At 42.9% G+C, this 19,837-nt stretch overlaps 1 protein-coding gene across 1 annotated transcript in view; it reads left to right on the top strand.

The window, feature by feature from the left end:
- The window catches only part of LOC118363975 (ataxin-2-like protein), a 54,524-nt gene that overhangs the window by 11,343 nt on the left and 23,344 nt on the right, over positions 1-19,837 (top strand). Inside the window, 4 exon segments of the mRNA XM_035745255.2 lie at positions 5,754-5,793; positions 6,128-6,184; positions 6,437-6,508; positions 18,369-18,522. Of these exon segments, the coding sequence (XP_035601148.2) occupies positions 5,754-5,793; positions 6,128-6,184; positions 6,437-6,508; positions 18,369-18,522 (323 nt within the window).

Here is a 19,837-nt window from a genome sequence, read left to right as displayed (position 1 = left end):
AGGGGTTGCAACAATGTCGGCTGATAATTTCAGAAAAAGAGGGTCCAGATTGTCTAGCCCGGCTGATTTGTACGAGTCTAGGTTTTGCAGCTCTTTCAGAACATCTGCTATCTGGATTTGGGTGAAGAAGCTGGGGAGGCTTAGGCAAGTATCTGCGGGGGGTGCGGAGCTGTTGGCCCAGGGTTGGGGTAGCCAGGAGTAAAGCATGGCCAGCCGTAGAGTAATGCTTATTAAAATTCTTGATTATCGTGGATTTATCATGGTGACAGTGTTTCCTAGCCTCTGTGCAGTGGGCAGCTGGGAGGAGGTGCTCTTATTCTACATGGACTTTACAGTGTCCCAAAAGTTTTTGGAGTTAAGATGCAAATTTCTGTTTTGAAAAAGTGAGCCTTTGCTTTCCTAGCTAACTTCGTGTATTGGTACCTGACTTTCCTGAAAAGTTGCATATCGTGAGGACTATTCGATGCTAGTGCAGCCCGCCACAGGATGTTTTTGTGGTGGTTGAGGGCAGTCAGGTCTGGAGTGAACCAAGGGCTATCTGTTCTTAGTTCTACATTTTTTGAAAGGGGCATGCTTATTTAAGATGGTGAGGAAATTACTTTTAAAGAACGACCAGGCTTCCTCGACTGACGGGATGAGGTCAATATCCTTCCAGGATACCCGGGCCAGGTCGATTAGAAAGGCCTGCTCGCAGAAGTGTTTTAGGGAGCGTTTGACAGTGATGATGGGTGGTCGTTTGACCGCGGACCCATAGCGGATACAGGCAGTGATCGCTGAGATCCTGATTTGAAAACAGCAGAGGTGTATTTGGAGGACAAGTTGGTCAGGATAATATCTATGAGGGTGCCCATGTTTACGGATGTAGGGTTGTACCTGGTGGGTTCCTTGATAATTTGTGTGAGATTGAGGGCATCTAGCTTAGATTGTAGGACTGCTGGTGTGTTAATCATATCCCAGTTTAGGCCATCTAACAGAACGAACTCTGAAGATAAATGGGGGGCAATCAATTCACATATGGTGTCCAGGGCTCAGCTGGGAGCTGAGGGGGGTCTATAACAGGCATCAACAGTGAGGGCCTTATTTCTGGAGAGATTACTTTTTAAAACTGTTTGGGCATAGACCTGGAAAGAATGACAGAACTGTGCAGGCTATCTCTGCAATAGATTACAACTCCTTCCCCTTTGGCAGTTATATCTTGATGGAAAATGTTGTAGTTGGGGATGGAAATCTCAGAATTTTTGGTGGCCTTCCTAAACCAGGATTCAGACACGACAAGGACATCAGGCTTGGCGGATTGTGCTAAAGCAGTGAGTAAAACAAACTTACGGAGGAGGCCTCTGATATTGAAGTCACCAAAAAAATTGAATTATCTGCCATGACTAACAGATCCGATAGAATTCATTGAACTCAGTGAGGAACACTGTAAATGGCCCAGGAGGCCTGTAAACAGTAGCTATAAAAAGTGATTGGGTAGGCTGCATAGATTTCACTACTAAAGAAAAATTTGCTGTCACAAATGGTAGCAACACCACTTTTGAGGGATGCGCGGGGGATATGGTCACAAGTGCAACCAGGTGGAGAGGTCTCATTTTAACTCATCAGGCTTAAGCCATGTTTCAAGTCAGGCCAATCACATTAAGTTTATGATTAGTTCACTGACTATGACTGCCTTGGAAATGAGGGATCTAACATTTAAGTAGTCCTATTTTTAGTTGAGGTATTATCAGTCTCTTAAAACAATTACAGGGATTGAGGAGGACTTTATTCCAGTGAGATTGCTAAAGCGAACACCACATGTTTAGATTTTCCCTACCTAGATCGAGGCACAGACACTGTCTCAATGGGGAACACTAAGCTGACTGTGCTAGTGGCAGACTCCACTCTTGCTGGCTGGCTAACAGCCTGCTGTCTGGCCTGCACCCTCTCAATGTGGAGCTAGAGAAGTTAGAGCCCTGTCTGTTGACCGGTAACATGAGAGCACCCCTCCAGCTAGGATGGAGTCTGTCATTTCTCAAAAGGCCCAGAAAGAGGATCAATTATCTACAAATGTTATATTTTGGGAGGGCAGGAAACAGTTTTCAACCAGCAATTGAGTTGTGCAAGTCAGCTGTTGAGCTCATCACTCCCCCTAACTGGGAGGGGGCCAGAGACAGCGACTCGATGCCGACACATCTTTCTGGCTAATTTACACGCTGAAGTTACTGCGCTTGGTGACCTCTGACTGTTTCATCCTAACGTCGCTTGTGCTGACGTGGATAACAATATCCATATTCTCTCTACACTCGCTAGTTTGAACATCAGCCAGCAACGTTTTCAGATGATCCTTTACATCGGTAGCCCTGCCTCGTGGTAAACAATGTATAATCGCTGGATGATTCTATTTAAGGCTAATATTGCGGGTAATGAAGTCACCAATGACTTGGGTTTTTGAATTTGTCAGAGCTAATGGTGGGGAGGCTTCGGCGGCTCAGACCCAGTAATGGGTGGAGGTGAGAACTGAGAACGCTTGGGCTCCGACTCGTTGCTTAGTCGGGAAAAAACAGTTGAAAGTTTCTGTTGGCTGAATGAGCGACACTGAGAATGCCAACAGCATTTATTTTCAGAAGCCTAGTGAAAATTGTCCGGCTGTGGAGACTATGGGGGTTGATTAATGCAACTACTGTAAATGTTATTTGTCACATGCAATGAATACAGTGAAATGCTTACATACAAGCCCTTAACCAACAATGTAGTTAAGAAATATTTACTAAATAAACTAAAGTGAAAAATAAAAGTATCACAAAAGTAATCTGGATGGCCATTTGATTAATTGAGCAGCAATCTTATGGCTTGGGGGTAGAAGCTGTTAATTAAGAAGCCTTTTGGACCTAGACTTTGCATTCCGGTACCACTTGCCATGCGGTAGCAGAGAGAACAGTCTATGACTTGGGTGATTGGGGTCTTTGACAGTTTTTGGGGTTTTCCTCTGACACCGCCTAGTATATAGGTCTTGGATGGCAGGAAGCTTGATGTACTGAGCTGTACACACTACCCTCTGTAGTGCCTTACTTTCGGATGCCGAGCAGTTGCCATACCAGGCAGTGATGCAACCGGTCAGACTGCTCGCGATGGTGTAGCTGTAGAACTTTTTGAGGATCTGGGGACCCATGCCAAATCTTTTTTGAGGGAGAAAACGTGTTGCCGTGCCCTCTTCACAACTTTTCATGGTGTGTTTGGACCATGATAGTGGACACCAAGGAACTTGTCTCTCGACCTGTTCCACTACAGCCCTGTCGATGGGAATGTGGGAGTGTTCGGCCCTCCTTTTCCTGTAGTCCACAATCATCTCCCTTTGTCTTGCTCACGTTGAGGGAGAGGTTGTTATCCTGGCACCACACGGCCAGGTCTCTGACCTCCTCCTGACCTCTGGTCTTCCACCGTTGTCGTCAGCAAACTTAATGATGGTGTTGGAGCCGTGCTTGGCCACACAGTTGTGGGTGAACAGGGAGTACAAGAGGGGACTAAGTATGCACCCCTGAGGGGCCCCCGTGTTGTGGATCAGCATGGCAGATGTGTTGTTGCCCACCCATACCATCTGGGGGTGTCCCTTCAGGAAGTCCAGGATCCAGTTGCAGAGGGCGGTGTTCAGTCCCAGGGTTCTTTGCTTAGTGATGAGCATTATGGTGTTGAACACTGAGCTGTTGACAATGAACAGCATTCAAACATGGGCATTCCTTTTGTCCAGGTGGGAAAGGGCAGTGTGGAGTGCAATTAAGATTGGGTTATCTGTGGATTTGTTGCGGCAGTATGCAAATTGGGGTGCATGAAAGGCATTTAGCTCGTCTGGTGTCAGTGGGTAGCTCGTGGCTGGGTTTCCCTTCGTAGTCCGTAATAGTTTGCAAGCACTGCCACATCCGACAAGCATCTGAGCCGGTGTAGTAGGATTCAGTCTTAGTCCTATATTGACGCTTTGCCTGTTTGATGGTTCGTCTGAGGGCATAGTGGGATTTTTTATGTGTACAGATTAGTGTCCCGCTTCTTGAAAGCGGCAGCTCTAGCCTTTAGCTCGGTGTGGATGTTGCCTTTAATTCATTGCTTCTGGTTGGAATATGTACGTGCGGTCACTGTGGGGACGTCGTCGTCGAAGCACTTATTGATGAAGCCGATGACCGGTGTTGTACTCCTCAATGCCATTGGATGAATCCTGGAACATATTCCAGTCTGTGCTAGCAAAACAGTCCTGTAGCTTAGCATCTGCTTCATCTGACAACTTTTTTATTGATCTCGTCACTGGTACATCCTGCTTTACTTTTTGCTTGTAAGCAGCAATCAGGAAGAGAGAATTGTGGTCAGTTTTGCCAATGGAGGGTGAGGGAGAGCTTTGTACACGTCTGTGTGTGGAGTAAAGGTGGTCTAGAGTTTATTATTTTTTTATTAGCTTGTGCGGACTCTGTGAAACTAAAGATATTACAGTTTATTACAGTTTTTAATGTCCCGTTGGTAGGATAGTCTCGCTCATCCAGTTTATTCTCCAGTGATTGCACGTTGGCCAATAGAACGGATGGTAGTGGCAGGTTACCCACTCGCCGACGAATTCTCACAAGCATCTTGATCTGCACCCCCTGTATTTCCTTATTTTCTTAGTCCGGGAGCAACATTATATATTTTGCATCAGACTCATGAAAGAGAACATCTTACTTCAGTTCGAGGGGCGTAATCGCTGATCTGATAACCAGAAGCTATTTTCAGTTAAAAGAGACGGTTGCATCAACACTATGTACAAAATACTTTTGATTATTTACCTATTCAAATACGCTGGCTGTTGCAAGCTACTCACCGTCAAACCACCATGCCCACTCTCTCACATCGGGACTTCCGAGCTATATGATGTTCATTGAGCAGCGCGTAGAGCGCCCTCTTCAGACAATCATTGACTTAAAAAAAAATGACCACAAATGAGCAGATGTATGCATTTGTTCAATCCATGTTTATAATATATGCGCTTTATGTGTAAAATAAAGACCAATTTTATAAACATTTCTGTGAAAAACTAATCAGCCCAAAAAATTTGTTAGGCTCTAATTACCATCCCATAATGACTTGCTATCATCACAGCTCCTAGTCAGATTTTATTTTGGGGGTGGCGGGAACGGTCCTCCATACATACTAGCCAATCCGAGTTTTCATATCGAGTTTGGGCAAATAGACGATAATGTGAGGCGAGTAAAAAGTTTGAAAGCTTTGATGAGCAAATAAGGCGGGACAATATGGGATATTGATCGTTCTGCCAACCGCTCACTGTGTTGCAGAGGAGGACGTTGACTCTAAGCGGGGTTTTTTTTGTGGCGCGAAATAAAGAATTTTTGACTAATGACCATCTGCTAACAAAGCATGAGATTAGTCATAAATTCATTCACAGAGATTGTCAGACGAAAAGGTATACAAAGTTATCTTGCTATTTTCCAATGATGTCATGCTAGGTTTGTAAGCAAATGAGTTATCTCATGTTAGCTGATTAGTTTAGTCACCAAACCTCTGCTTTGTATTGTTCTACATCCACAGTTTTGTCAAGTGCATATTACAGCTATCTACACTTTGTAGGAGTCCATTTAGAAATGTGACTTTCTTAATTTTGTGGTTCGCTATGACATTAGCACACCTAATGCAATCTGTATAGTAGGACCAGCCTTTTATATAGTGAAAGGACTATTGCATTTTTGTTCAATGTCAAATCTGTTCTAACCCCATTGTACTCTCTTCCCCCCTCCCCCCAGGAGTCGAACCTCTGTGAAGCAACCTTTCCTGTCCTCTCCTGTGAGTATGACTCAAAGGTTGTAGAACAACAAAACCAAAACTCCATAGAACTACGTAATTATTACCCCCTGGGTTTGTTTTGAAATACATCCCTGTTCAGTACATTTGAATGTTGTTTTCAGTTTTTTATGTCTTCAGCTGTAGTATTATATCAGTTAAGAAATAGGCACGCAACTAACATTTGTTCTCCGTTTGAAAGCAGTGTCTATTTCTTGTCGATATTTGAAGATCACATATATTGTCATCGATTTCTGAATCATTGGCCATACTGCACAAAGCTGCAGTCTAATGAATGGAGTTTCTTTCAAGGTGAATGTTCTGGTCCCTTTCCTAGGTGTTTGAGGGTGTCTACAACAATGCCAGAATGATACATTTCCTCACAGCTGTGGTGGTGAGTTATTTTTGTTGTTGTCTGTTTTAGTCCTGAGACATGGCTGTAGAATTCAATGTAGTCTACAGCCATTTTCTCAGGGCTATGTCTGCACGGACATTTAGCATCTTGTTATATCGAACCATAATGTTGTTGACATGGCTCATCATAGACTGTGTTAGATAGTATTTTCTTCAATCTTCTGCTCCTTCTCTCATTCTCCTGCCTACATACCTCCCTCCATGCCCCTCTATGTTTTTGCCTACTTTACAGGGCTCCACCTGTGACGTAAGAGTGAAGAACGGCAACGTGTACGAGGGCATCTTCAAGACCCTCGGCTCACGGGTAAGTACATGAAAGTCTCTAAGATCCAAACCACACTGTGTAGTTCTTGACCAGGGACCACGGTTTGTGTTCGTGGCTCTGATGTCTCTACTAGTCTTTACGGCCTAAAGAAGGTTGTCTTCCATATAGGGCTGACCCCATTTAGTCGACTGGTCAATTGTTTGGTAGATAGGCTGTTGGTCGACCAAGATTATTTTAGTTGAGCAATCGCAAATAGATTTACAGATGTATTTTCTTCATGACAAACGAGACACCTTTCCGATTCAGGCCTGTCTCGGTGGACTAATCCATTGCGAGGCCGCAATGCACGGCTCTCTTCCGCCACTTTGTGCGCATTCGTTGTTTAATAACTTCACTGTGTAAATTGTTTGCCCTTTGGTTGTTAGTGTCTATCAATTCCCCATTACATATACAGTATCATCAGTAGTAGCCTACATTTACCATTAATTCCCATAATTTCTAAACTACAATGTTTGTTTTGTTACAGTAATTTCTGTTAATGCATTTAATATATACAGTGGGGCAAAAAAGTATTTAGTCAGCCACCAATTGTGCAAGTTCTCCCACTTAAAAAGATGAGAGAGGATAGGAGGGACGCCATGTGCGACTGACGTGTTTTCCGTTTGCTCCCGTGGTATTCTTAAAGTTTATGTGAATTTTGCAGCAGAACCGTATTTATTTTCAACTATTAATTTGGTGATCCCTTTCCGTAAAAACCAAGACTACTTTGCTTCCGAATGTCAGCATGTCGACCAAACATAAGGCCAAAAGCATGACTTTGAGAAAACCCGGCCTACAAGACCCACTCTCATCACCGCCCTCTCCTGAGTCTGAGGGCCCGGGGACACACACTTTACCCGGGGGTGCGGCTTGGCCTGGCGGCGCTGAAAGAACATTCTCGAGGCCATCAAACTACTACGCTCTGAGATAGTTGAAATGAAAACACAGGTGGTTGCAACGATTGAGGCCAGACTACAGGAGGTTTCTGATACTTTAAAAGCAGATTTAACCATCCTGCGGAACGAGACTGTGCCAGCAATCACATTACTCAAAACAACAACTGCGTCACACACTACAACGATTGCAGCACTGGAGACCTCCGCTACTAATGTCTCCGACTTAACTACATCCCTGGAGGCTGAAGTTAAACACCTAGCTGCGGATTTGAAAAAGGTGAAGGAGAGCTGTGTGAGTTTAGAGGGATTCTCTCACCGCAATAATCTGAGACTTGTATCGGTCCCAGAGTCAGCGGAAATGCATCGCGCCACGGATTTCGTTTCAGGGCTGCTGAAGGATGTTCTTACCTTAGATGAAAAGCCCCTGATTGATCGAGCCCACCGGTCGCTGCGCCCAAAGCCCCGGGATGGGGAGAGGCCCCGTGACTTAATTCTTCGAGTGCACTTTTTTCATGAGAAGATGGAGATCCTCCGACAAGCCCGCAATACCACTCTGAGCTTTCAAGGAAAGAGCTTCTCCATCTACCAGGACTACTCCCCCACTGTTTCCAGGCAGCGCGCAGCTTTCGGACAGGCCAAACGAGTACTTCGGGACCATCCAAGTGTGAAGTATGGACTGCGATTCCCGGCCCGTTTATGGATATCTCATGAGGGTAAAGACTACACATTTGAATCTCCGGATGAGGCTATGGCTCACATTCAACGTCTCATCAATAAGTCTTGAACATGCTCACAGTTCAGCAACTGTTGCTTGCGAACTGTGGTACAATTGTGTTTAGATATAACAGGCTAGTCTTGTATAGTTGGTGATTTAGATGCACTATTGTAAACTGACTGTTCTAGGCATTGAATGCTTGATGTGATCTAATGACTTTGAAATGTAAAATCATCAGGCTTACTTGATGTGATCTAATGTTTGATCATCTTGTGCGTGCAAAGCATTCAGTCATTTTAATTTAATTGTATTAAGGTTTTACTTAACTCCTGTGTTTCTAGGCTGGCTCGCTCACCTATTTAGTTTGTTTACACAGTGTCTCAGTGACTCAAAATATTTTTGGTTATTTGTTTACTGCATCTGTTTGCATTGACCCAGTAAACAGTAAATGTCTCCCGAGGCTACACGGTTTTTGGGGTCTCGCTTTAATTTGAAAAGTTTTGAGCGTCATTTATGCCCTGCAAACGTTCAACGTTGCGCACACAGTTTTTTGGTATTGGTTGTAAAAGCTGTCTCAGCGTCAACTAGACTACTATTATAATTACTATTATTTTTGATTGTCTTACTACGATTTCCTTACTTCAAATTAGATTTTTGGCTGAGAGCCTTTATACATTTGATTTATTTTCTCTCTCAATGCCTGTTATATGACTGGGAATACAATTATATACATCTACAAGTGGTGCTTTTGTCATTCCATTTGCACAAGGGATTCGCCTTTTGTATTTGAAAAAAATACATACAAATCTTTCTTTTTGCTGCTTGAGCCACTCACAAAACGCAACTTTAAAGAGTGGGACTGTGGGTTTGGGTTTAAGACCGCACTCTCACAGACATACTGTGCGAAGAGAACATGTTCTATTTAGGCTTGTACCTCGTTTGGGGAGGTATTGTCTGGGATGGGGGGAGGGGGTGGGGGGGCAGGTTGAATTGTTCAGTTCTAATGTTGTCATTCTGTCTTTTTTAGTTTTTATTCCTGTACTTTTTCCAAACATTTACCACCGTACATTATTACTCCGAGACAAGTTATTCTGGGGGTTTTGGGCGCTCATTGCTTTTCGATTCTATGCTCTAATGACAGGGTTGAATAATGGGAATGCCCAGAGGGGCCGAAATAATGCGATCAAGTACATTTCATGGAACACCAAAGGGGTTAATAACCCGGTGAAGCGTAAGAGGGTGTTGACACACTTAAAGGGTTTGAATGCAAATATTGCATTTCTACAAGAGACTCACTTGAGGACTGGTGAGCATTTTAGGATGCGTAAGGACTGGGTTGGTCAAGTGTTCCACTCAAACTTTCATAGTAAATCAAGAGGTGCTGCTATTCTGGTTGATAAAGCTACTCCCTTTGTAGCTTCTGAGGTTATTGCTGATCCTAAGGGACGATACGTCATAGTAACCGGTGAACTGTTTTCTACCCCTCTTGTTTTGGCTAGTGTTTATGCTCCCAATTGGGATGACACAAGATTAATTTCTTCCTTTCTGTCTGCTATTCCCAATTTAGATTCTCATTTGTTGATTTTAAGGGGGGGTTTCAACTGTAAAATGTCCCCAGTTCTTGACAAGTCCTCACAAACAAATACAGGCCCATCTAAATGGGCCCTACTTATTCAATCCTTTCTTCAGAAATATGCTGTTTGAGGCCTGGCGTTTCCTACATCCTACAGATAGACAGTATTCCTTTTATTCTCATGTTCATCAAACATACTCCCGGATTGATTACTTATTTTTGGACAAAAACTTCTGCCTAACCTTCGGCAGTGTACTTACGAGAGTATTGTTATCTCTGACCATTCACCATTAGTGCTTGAACTAGAGTTTCCCCAGTGACCTCCTATGTGTTATCAATGGCGTCTCAACCCCATTTTACTCTCAAATAAGGAGTTTGTCAATTTAATTTCTTCTGAAATCACCTTATTCCTAGAAACTAATTCAACACCAGGTATGTCCTGCTCTACCATATGGGAGTCTCTCAAAGCATACCTACGTGGCCAAATTATTTCTTATACAGTCAACCAAAACAGTGTTCGCTCCCAGCGACTTCGGGACCTGAGCGAGTCCATAGCCACATTGGATGAGAAATATGCTACGGATCCTTCCTCTGATCTGCATAAAGAGCGCCAACTACTCCAATCTGAATTGGATGAGCTTTCTACCAGGCACGTTGAACAGTTGCTCTTGCGAGCTCGATACAAAGTCCATGAACAAGGCGACAAGGTTAGTAAAACTCCTTGCGCATCAGATCCGTAAATCTGAGGCCTCACGTTTAATCCCACAAATAAGGACCCCGTCTGGTGCCACCACAGTTATACATAAAGAGATCAATGATCAATTTAAACAATTTTACTCTGCGCTATACACCTCTGAATCCCCTCAAGACCCTTTGCTGATTGACTCCTTCTTTAATGGCTTGAATATGCCTTCAATTGATACAGACTCCCATGACTGTCTAGAAGAAGAATTTACGCTTGAGGAGATTGCAACAGCAGTGTCCGTAATGAAAAGTGGTAAATCACCGGGTCCGGACGGTTTTCCAACCAAATTTTACAGGACGTTTTCTGGGCTGCTTTGCCCATTCTTGTCTCGACTATTTGCAGAGTGCCTTAATACTTCAAAGCCTAGTCTTTATCAGGCTTCCATTTCAATACTACTAAAGAAAAACAAAGACCCCCTGGAATGTGGATCCTATCGCCCAATCTCGCTTTTAAACTGTGATTACAAAATCCTAGCTAAGCTTTTAGCCATCCGTATGGAAGGCTTGCTGCACCAATTAATACACTCTGACCAGACTGGCTTTGTGAGAAATAGGCATTTATTTTTCAATATTAGGTGCCTTATGAATATACTGTACTCCCCAGCGTCGGAGGACCCGGAGGTGGTGGTCTCACTTGATGCCGAAAAAGCGTTTGACCGCGTTGAGTGGGATTACCTAACAGCTGCCATTTTATAGATTTGGCTTTGGCCCCAAATTCATTGCGTGGATAAAGATTCTTTATTTTTCCCCCATGGCTTCGGTACGGACTAATAACTTGTCCTCTGACTATTTTCCCTTGCACCGCGGATCCAGACATGGTTGTCCACTCTCCCCCTTGTTGTTTGCTTTGGCAATCGAGCCTCTCGCCATTGCACTACGCTCTAATGATGCCATTCAAAGGTATAATTCAGGGGTGGGCTGGCGTTAGCATGAAACTGAGCTCGCCCATTCATATGCTGACAACCTCTGACTTTTGTTTATCTCCAACCCCGATACCTCATTGCCACGTGCCCTATCTGTTCTTACAAAGTTTGGATCAATCTCAGGGTGCAAGCTGAATCTCGGCAAGAGTGAGCTTTTTCCGGTAAACAAGGCTGCTTTAAAGTGCTCTTTTACAAGTTCTCAGTTTAGGATTGTCCGGCATCAATTCACCTACTTGGGAGTCAAAGTGACAAGGAAATATTAAAATTTGTTTCAGGAAAACTTTGTTGCTCTAGCAGACTGCTTGAAACAATATCCACTGGTCGGGGGCCAAACTTGGAAGAATATTCTCTGATTTTGATCCTACCTGTGTCAGATATAAAGTGGAACCAGCCACACTGTTGCATATGTTTTGGGGCTGTCATAAACTGTCAGGTTTCTGGAAATTAATATTTAAATGTTTCTCTGACATATATGACACTGTTATAGATCCGTCTCCCCTTACAGCCCTTTTTGGAGTACTGCCCATGGGTACCCCCCTATCAAGAATCCAGTCGGACACTGTTGCTTATACAACTCTTTTAGCTAGACGGCTAATACTACAGAACTGGAAGATGGCAGCTCCCCCATCTTATAAATATTGGGTGAGAGATGTGTGTGTTCTGAAACTAGAAAAAATTCAATTCAATTCTGGGAACCCCAAACTGTTTAATGAAAAAACAGTCAATCCTCTGATGGCATTCCAATTAATACTAAAATAAGTCTGTGACTTAAGGTGTTGAGGAGCCCTGTGTTTTTGCTGGGGGCATTAAGGTCCATGTGCTTATTGATTGTGATCCGCGGATGCCTTGTTCATCTTGCCCAGGCAGAGACTGAAGTGTGAGCTTGATTTAACCAGTTATTTTTACATTTTGTTCACGCCTACATGAATAATCATTCTATTTTTTATATTTTTTATTTTAAAGCATTGTAAACTTTATTTTTGGTCCAGTGGATGGTCGGTCTGTGACCATGACTGTCTGTGAGTGGTTGCATTTCTCCACCCTTATCCCTTGACTGTTTACAGGAACAATGGTGAGGTGTTTGCTCCGTCCCTGTAATATAGATTGCCCTTTAACCTCTGTAGCCTTCTGCCTGGTGTGTTTAACTTGTCAAAAGTATGGTATCTTTAAAGCTATTTTTTATTTGTATTTTTTTTCTAGTTGAGTATATTATTTGTATTGCTTTGTCGTGTGTGTGTGTGTGTGTGTGTGTGTGTGTGTGTGTGTGTGTGTGTGTGTGTGTGTGTGTGTGTAAAACGTAATAAACATAGTTTAAAAAAATAAAAAGATGAGAGAGGCCTGTCATTTTCATCATAGGTACACTTCAACTATGACAGACAAAATGAGAAACAAATCCAGAAAATCACATTGTACGATTTTTAATGAATTGAAAGATTTCTGGCTCTCACAGACCTGTAACTTCTTTAAGAGGCTCCTCTGTCCTCCACTCGTTACCTGTATTAATGGCACCTATTTGAACTTGTTATCAGTATAAAAGACACCTGTCCACAACCTCAAACAGTCACACTCCAAACTCCACTATGGCCAAGACCAAAGAGCTGTCAAAGGACACCAGAAACAAAATTGTAGACCTGTACCAGGCTGGGAAGACTGAATCTGCAATAGGTAAGCAGCTTGGTTTGAAGAAATCAACTGTGGGAGCAATTATTAGGAAATGTAAGACATACAAGACCACTGATACTCTCCCTTGATCTGGGGCTCCACGCAAATCCCAGAACCACACGGGGAGACCTTGTGAATGACCTGCAGAGAGCTGGGACCAAAGTAACAAAGCCTATCATCATTAAACACTACGCCGCCAGGGACTCAAATCCTTCAGTGCCAGACGTGTCCCCCTGCTTCAGCCAGTACATGTCCAGGCCCGTCTGAAGTTTGATAGAGAGCATTTGGATGATCCAGAAGAAGATTGGGAGAATGTCAGATGAAACCAAAATATAACTTTTTGGTAAAACTCAACTCGACGTGTTTGGAGGACAAAGAATGCTGAGTTGCATCCAAAGAACACCATACCTACTGTGAAGCATGGGGGTGGAAACATCATGCTTTGGGGCTGTTTTTCTGCAAAGGGACCAGGACGACTGATCCGTGTACTTCCGGTGCCGACAGAGATGGCCGCCTCGCTTCGCATTCCTAGGAAACTATGTATTTAAAAAACATTTTTTTACCTGTTATTTCTTACATTGGTACCCCAGGTCATCTTAGGTTTCATTACATACAGTCGGGGAGAACTACTGAATTTAAGAGCAACGTCAACTCACCATCAGTATGACCAGGAATATGACTTTCCCGAAGCGGATCCTGTGTTCTGCCTTTCACCCAGGACAACTGAATGGATCCCAGCCTGCGACCCAAAACAAAGACGTCGTAAAAGAAGGAAACAAAGCGGTTTTCTGGTCAGGCTCCGGAGACTGGCACATCGCGCACCACTCCCTAGCATACTTCTCGCCAAAGTCCAGTCTCTTGACAACAAGGTTGATGAAATCCGAGCAAGGGTAGCATTCCAGAGGGACATCAGAGACTATAACGTTCTTTGCTTCATGGAAACATGGCTCACTCGAGAGACGCTAACGGAATCGGTGCAGCCTGCTGGTTTCTTCACGCATCGCGCTGACAGAAACAGACATCTTTCTGGTAAGAAGAGGGGCGGGGGCGTATGCCTTATGGTTAACCAGACGTGGTGTGGTCACAACAACATACAGGAACTCAAGTCCTTCTGTTAAACTGATTTAGAATTCCTCACAATCAAATATCGACCGCATTATCTACCAAGGGAATTCTCTTCGATTATAATCACAGCCGTATATATATCCCCCCCTCCCCCACAAGCAGACAGATCGACGATGGCTCTGAACTAACTTTCTGAACTAACTTTATTTGACTCTTTGCAAACTGGAAACCACATATCCCGAGGCTGCATTCATTGTAGCTGGGGATTTTAACAAGGTTAATCTGAAAACAAGACTCCCTAAATTGTATCAGCATATCGATTGCGCAACCAGGGCTGGTAAAACCTTGGATCATTGCTATTCTAACTTCCGCAACGCATATAAGGCCCTCCCCCGCCCTCCTTTTGGAAAAGCTGACCACGACTCCATTTTGTTGCTCCCTGCCTACAGACAGAAGCTAAAACAAGAAGCTCCCGCGCTGAGGTCTGTTAAACGCTGGTCCGACCAATCTGATTCCACGCTCCAAGACTGCTTCCATCACGTGGACTGGGATATGTTCTGCACTGCGTCCAACAACAACATTGACGAATACGCTGATTCGGTGAGCGAGTTCATTAGAGCGTGCATTGAAGATGTCGTTCCCATAGCACCGATTAAAACATTCCCAAACCAGAAGATGACGTTCCCTGATAGCAACCGATGACCGAATAAAACATTCCCCCTCTGCAAACCAGAAACCGTGGATTGATGGCAGCATTCAATCACGCAAAGTGAAACTGAAAGCGCGAACCACTGCTTTTAACCAGGGCAAAGTTACCGGAAACATGACCGAAATACAAACAGTGTAGCTATTCCTGGGTACTCTGCAAGGCAATCAAACAAGCTAACTCCCTGCGTCCAGTATAGAGACAAAGTAGAGTCGCAAAAATTCAACGGCTCAGACACGAGGTATGTGGCAGGGTCTACAGTCAATCACGGATTACAAAAGAAAACCAGCCCTGTCACGGACCAGGATGTCTTGCTCCCAGGCAGACTAAATAACTTTTTGCCCGCTTTGCACGCCCAATGTTTCAGTTTTTGGTTTGTTAAATAAGTTGGAAATATCCAATAAATGTCGTTCCACTTCATGATTGTGTCCCACTTGTTGTTGATTCTTCACAAAAAAATACAGTTTTATATCTTTATGTTTGAAGCCTGAAATGTGGCAAAAGGTCGATGGGACAGTAGTGGAGAGGGTAGGCACATCACAGACAAACTGAATTGGTCCACCCACACAGACAGCATCGTGAAGAAGGCGCAGCAGCGCCTCTTCAAGTTCAAGGGAGCACCTACGCATACTTTACGCAAGGCACTGCATGTATATACTGTACTCTATATCATCTACTGCATCTTTATGTAATACATGTATCACTAGCCACTTTAAACTATGCCACTTTGTTTACATACCCTACATTACTCATCTCGTATGTATATACTGTACTCAATCTACTGCATATTGCCTATGCCGTTCTGTACCATCACTCATTCATATCTGTATGTACATATTCTTTATCCCTTTACACTTGTGTGTTTAAGGTAGTAGTTTTGGAATTGTTAGGTTAGATTACTCGTTGGTTATTACTGCATTGTCGGAACTAGAAGCACAAGCATTTCACTACACTCGCATTAACATCTGCTAACCATGTGTATGTGACAAATAAATTTGATTTGTAAAGGAAAGAATGAATAGGGCCATGTATCATGAGATTTTGAGTGAAAACCTCCTTCCATCAGCAAGGGCATTGAAGATGAAATGTGGCTGGGTCTTTCAGCATGACAATGATCCCAAACACACCGCCCGGGCAACAAAGGAGTGGCTTCGTAAGAAGCATTTCAAGGTCCTGGAGTGACCTAGCCAGTCTCCAGATCTCAACCCCATAGAAAATCTTCCGAGTGAGTTGAAAGTCCGTGTTCCCCAGCAACAGCCCCAAAACATCACTGCTCTAGAGGAGATCTGCATGGAGGAATGGGCCAAAATATCTGCAACAGTGTGTGAAAACCTTGTGAAGACTTACAGAAATTGTTTGACCTCTGTCATTGCCAACAAAGGGTAAATAACAAAGTATTGAGAAACTTTTGTTATTGACCAAATACTTATTTTCCACCATAATTTGCAAATCAATTCATTAAAAATCCTACAATGTGATTTTCTGGATTTATTTTCTAATTTTGTCTGTCATAGTTGAAGTGTACCTATGATGAAAATTACAGGCCTCTCATCTTTTTAAGTGGGAGAACTTGCACAATTGTTGGCTGACTAAATACTTTTTTGCCCCACTGTATGTAAACTTCCGACTTCAACTGTACTCATTCTAGGGTTTTTCTTATCTTTACTATTTTCTACATTGTAGTATAATAGTGAATACATTAACACTATGAAGTAACACATGGAATCATGTAGTATTTAAATAAAGTGTTAAACAAATCAAAATATATTTTAGAGTTTAGATTCTTCAAAGCAGCCACCCTTGGCGTTGATGACAGCTTTGCACACTCTTGGCATTCTCTCAACCAGCTTCATCTGGAATGCTTTTCCAACAGTCTTGAAGGAGTTCCCAGATATGCTGTGCACTCTTTGGCTGTTTTTCCTTCACTCTGTGGTCCCAACTCATCCCAAACCATCTCAATTGGGTTGAGGTTGGGTGATTGTGGAGGCCAGGTCATCTGATGCAGCTCTCCATCACTCTCCTTCTTGGTCAAATAGCCCTTAAACAGCCTTGAGGTGTGTGGTGTCATTGTCCTGTTGAAAAACAAATGATGGTCCCTTGAAGCGCAAACCAGATGGCATGGCGTATTGCTGCAGAATGCTGTGGTAGACATGCTGGTTAAGTGTACCTTGAATTCTAAGTAAATCCCAGACCGAGTCACCAGCAAAATACCATCACACCACCACCATGTTTAACCGTGGGAACCACACATGCGGAGATCATCCGTTCACCTACTCCGTCTTACAAAGACACAGCAGTTGGAACCAAATATCTCAAATCTGGACTCATCAGACTGAAGGACAGATTCCCACCGGTCTTTGTGCTCATGTTTCTTGGCCCAAGCAAGTCTCTTCTTCTTATTGGTGTCCTTTAGTAGTGGTGTCTCTGCAGCAATTTGACCATGAAGGTTTGATTCAGTCTCCTCTGAACAGTTGATGTTGATGTCTCTGTTTCTTGAACTCTGGGAAGCAATTATTTGTCAATTTATGTGGCTGGAAACTCTACTTAACTTATCCTCTGCAGCAGAGGTACTGTAACTCTGGGTCTTCCTTTCCTGTGGCGGTCCTTGTGAGAGCCAGTTTCATAATAGCGCTTGATGGTTTTTGCGACTGCACTTGAAGAAACTTGGAAAGTTCTTAACATTTTCTGCATTGACTGACCTTCATGTCTTAAAGTAATGATGGACTGTCGTTTCTCTTTACTTGTTTGAGTTGTTCTTGTCGTAATATGGACTTGGTCTTTTATCAAATAAGGCTATCTTCTGTATACCACCCCTACATTGTCACAACACAACTGATTGGCTCAAACAAATTAACTTTTAACAAGGCACACCTGTTAATTGAAATGCATTACTGGATGACTACCTCATGAAGGTGGTTGATAGAATGCCAAGAATGTGCAAAGCTGTCAAGACAAAGGGTGGCTACTTTGAAAAATCTCATAAAATACATTTTGATTTGTTTAACACTTTTTTGGTTACATGATTCCATGTGTGTTATTTCATAGTTTTGATGTCTTCACTATTATTCTACAATGTAGAAAATAGTACAAATAAAGAAAAAACCTTGAATGAGTAAGTGTGTCCAAACATATGTGGGAACTCCTTTAAGACTGTTGGAACAGTTTCCAGGTGAAGCTGGTTGAGAGAATGCCAAGAGTGTGCAAAGTTGTCATTATGGCAAAGGGTGGCTACTTTGAAGAACATGATTCCATGTGTGTTATTTCTAAGTTTTGATGTCTTCATTATTATTATTTATTATGTAGAAAATACTAAAAATAGAGATAAACCCTGGAATGAGTAGGTGTCCAATCTTTTGATTGGTGCTGTATATATATTTTGTGTGTAGTTGATTTAATTTAACACACAGGGGGTGTCTACATATGGAAAAATACACTTTTTAAAATGGAAAAATACACTTTTTAAAATGTAAACCAATCGATTTGTCGAAAGAACAGATGACCTTTTGGTCGATTTAAGGTATTTTTTGTTGGGGTCAGCCCTACTTCCCTTTGACTTAAATGTTCTTCTGTCTGCAGTGTGAGCTGGCAGTGGACGCAGTCCACAAGCGAGGCGAAGACGAGAGGCCCGCCCTGCCGCGGAGGGAGGACATCACCGACACCATGGTCTTCAGCTCTTACGATGTGGTCACCATGACCTGCCGAGACGTGGACCTAAACTACGCCACCAGAGGTACAGATGAGTGCTTTTTCTCAATTGTATCAAATCTGTCACCCCCTCACCTCTCTTTCAGCTTCACTAATCTATAAGAACATACCAGGTGAAAGCCAACCTAATGATGATCTTCCATCATGTTGTTTTCACTTTGCAATTGCAGAGGAAGAAGGACGAACTTTGAATCAATTGAGACAGCTAGGGAGAAATGGGATCGGGAGGGTTGGACGGAGGGAGGAATGTGTTATGGGTTAGTGTTTGATCAACGTGTAGATTGTCTGCATTGTCCGGTAAGGGACGAGTGGTTTAATGGATTTGTAGGTCATTGTCGATGGATACATTAACCAGGTTTCCATCCAACTATTTCATATAAAAAGTCACGACAGGCCTGATGGAACAAGGACATTTGTCAGTAAAATGCCCTGATGTCGACGAAACAAAATACGCTAGACAAGGTTGGATACTTTTTTGGCGGTGAAGTAGATTATGCGACGATTGCGGTGGACACACTTTTATATGCAAATATTGATATAAAAACAATCATGTCGCACTAAACTTGGAATCACACAATGATATGTTACATTTCACTACTTCTACCACCACCTCGATGTGGAACAGCATAGTTAAGATAGGATGAACCTCAACTTGTTTCATAACATTTTCATTTTTTAATTTTAATTTTTTACCTTTATTTAACCAGGCAAGTCAGTTAAGAACACATTCTTATTTTCAATGACGGCCTGGGAACAGTGGGCAGAACGACAGATTTGTACCTTGTCATCTCGGGGGTTTGAACTCACAACCTTCCGGTTACTAGTCCAACGCTCTAACCACTAGGCTACGCTGCCGCCCCCGCTAACGGTCCTTTCATCAGAAAGGACGGTTAAGTGCACGGTGATGAGCGCCATGGAAATAAATATTGAGGGTCGGGTATTGTTTGAATGATGCTGGTGACATGATGATTGGTGCTTGGCTGCCAATGATCAAATAAAAATGATCTTGCGTTTATCCATATCATCATCATAAACTTGCCCCTCCACTTTATCAGCGAACTGTTGTCTATAGAGCATGCGCCAAAACCAAATTGGGCAAGTATGCTATTCATCGCAACCATCAGACCAAACCATCAGTAGAAAATGCAGTGGAATCACATTGAACTTCTGTTTCTTATTCAGATTTTACAATATTCACATAAACCTGTCACCAATTGGATGGGAAATGTTTTGCATGTCAGCAATCAAGATTCCATCCAATGGGTGACAGGTTTATGTGAATATTCTAAAATCGGAATATTCTAAAATCTAAAATATATAAGACTTTCAGAAAGCTAATT

Source organism: Oncorhynchus keta, chromosome 3 (assembly GCF_023373465.1).
Source record: "Oncorhynchus keta strain PuntledgeMale-10-30-2019 chromosome 3, Oket_V2, whole genome shotgun sequence".
Taxonomy (NCBI): Eukaryota; Metazoa; Chordata; class Actinopteri; order Salmoniformes; family Salmonidae; genus Oncorhynchus; species Oncorhynchus keta.
Note: the sequence above shows the minus strand (reverse complement) of the source record. Positions and strands in the feature narration are given on the sequence as shown.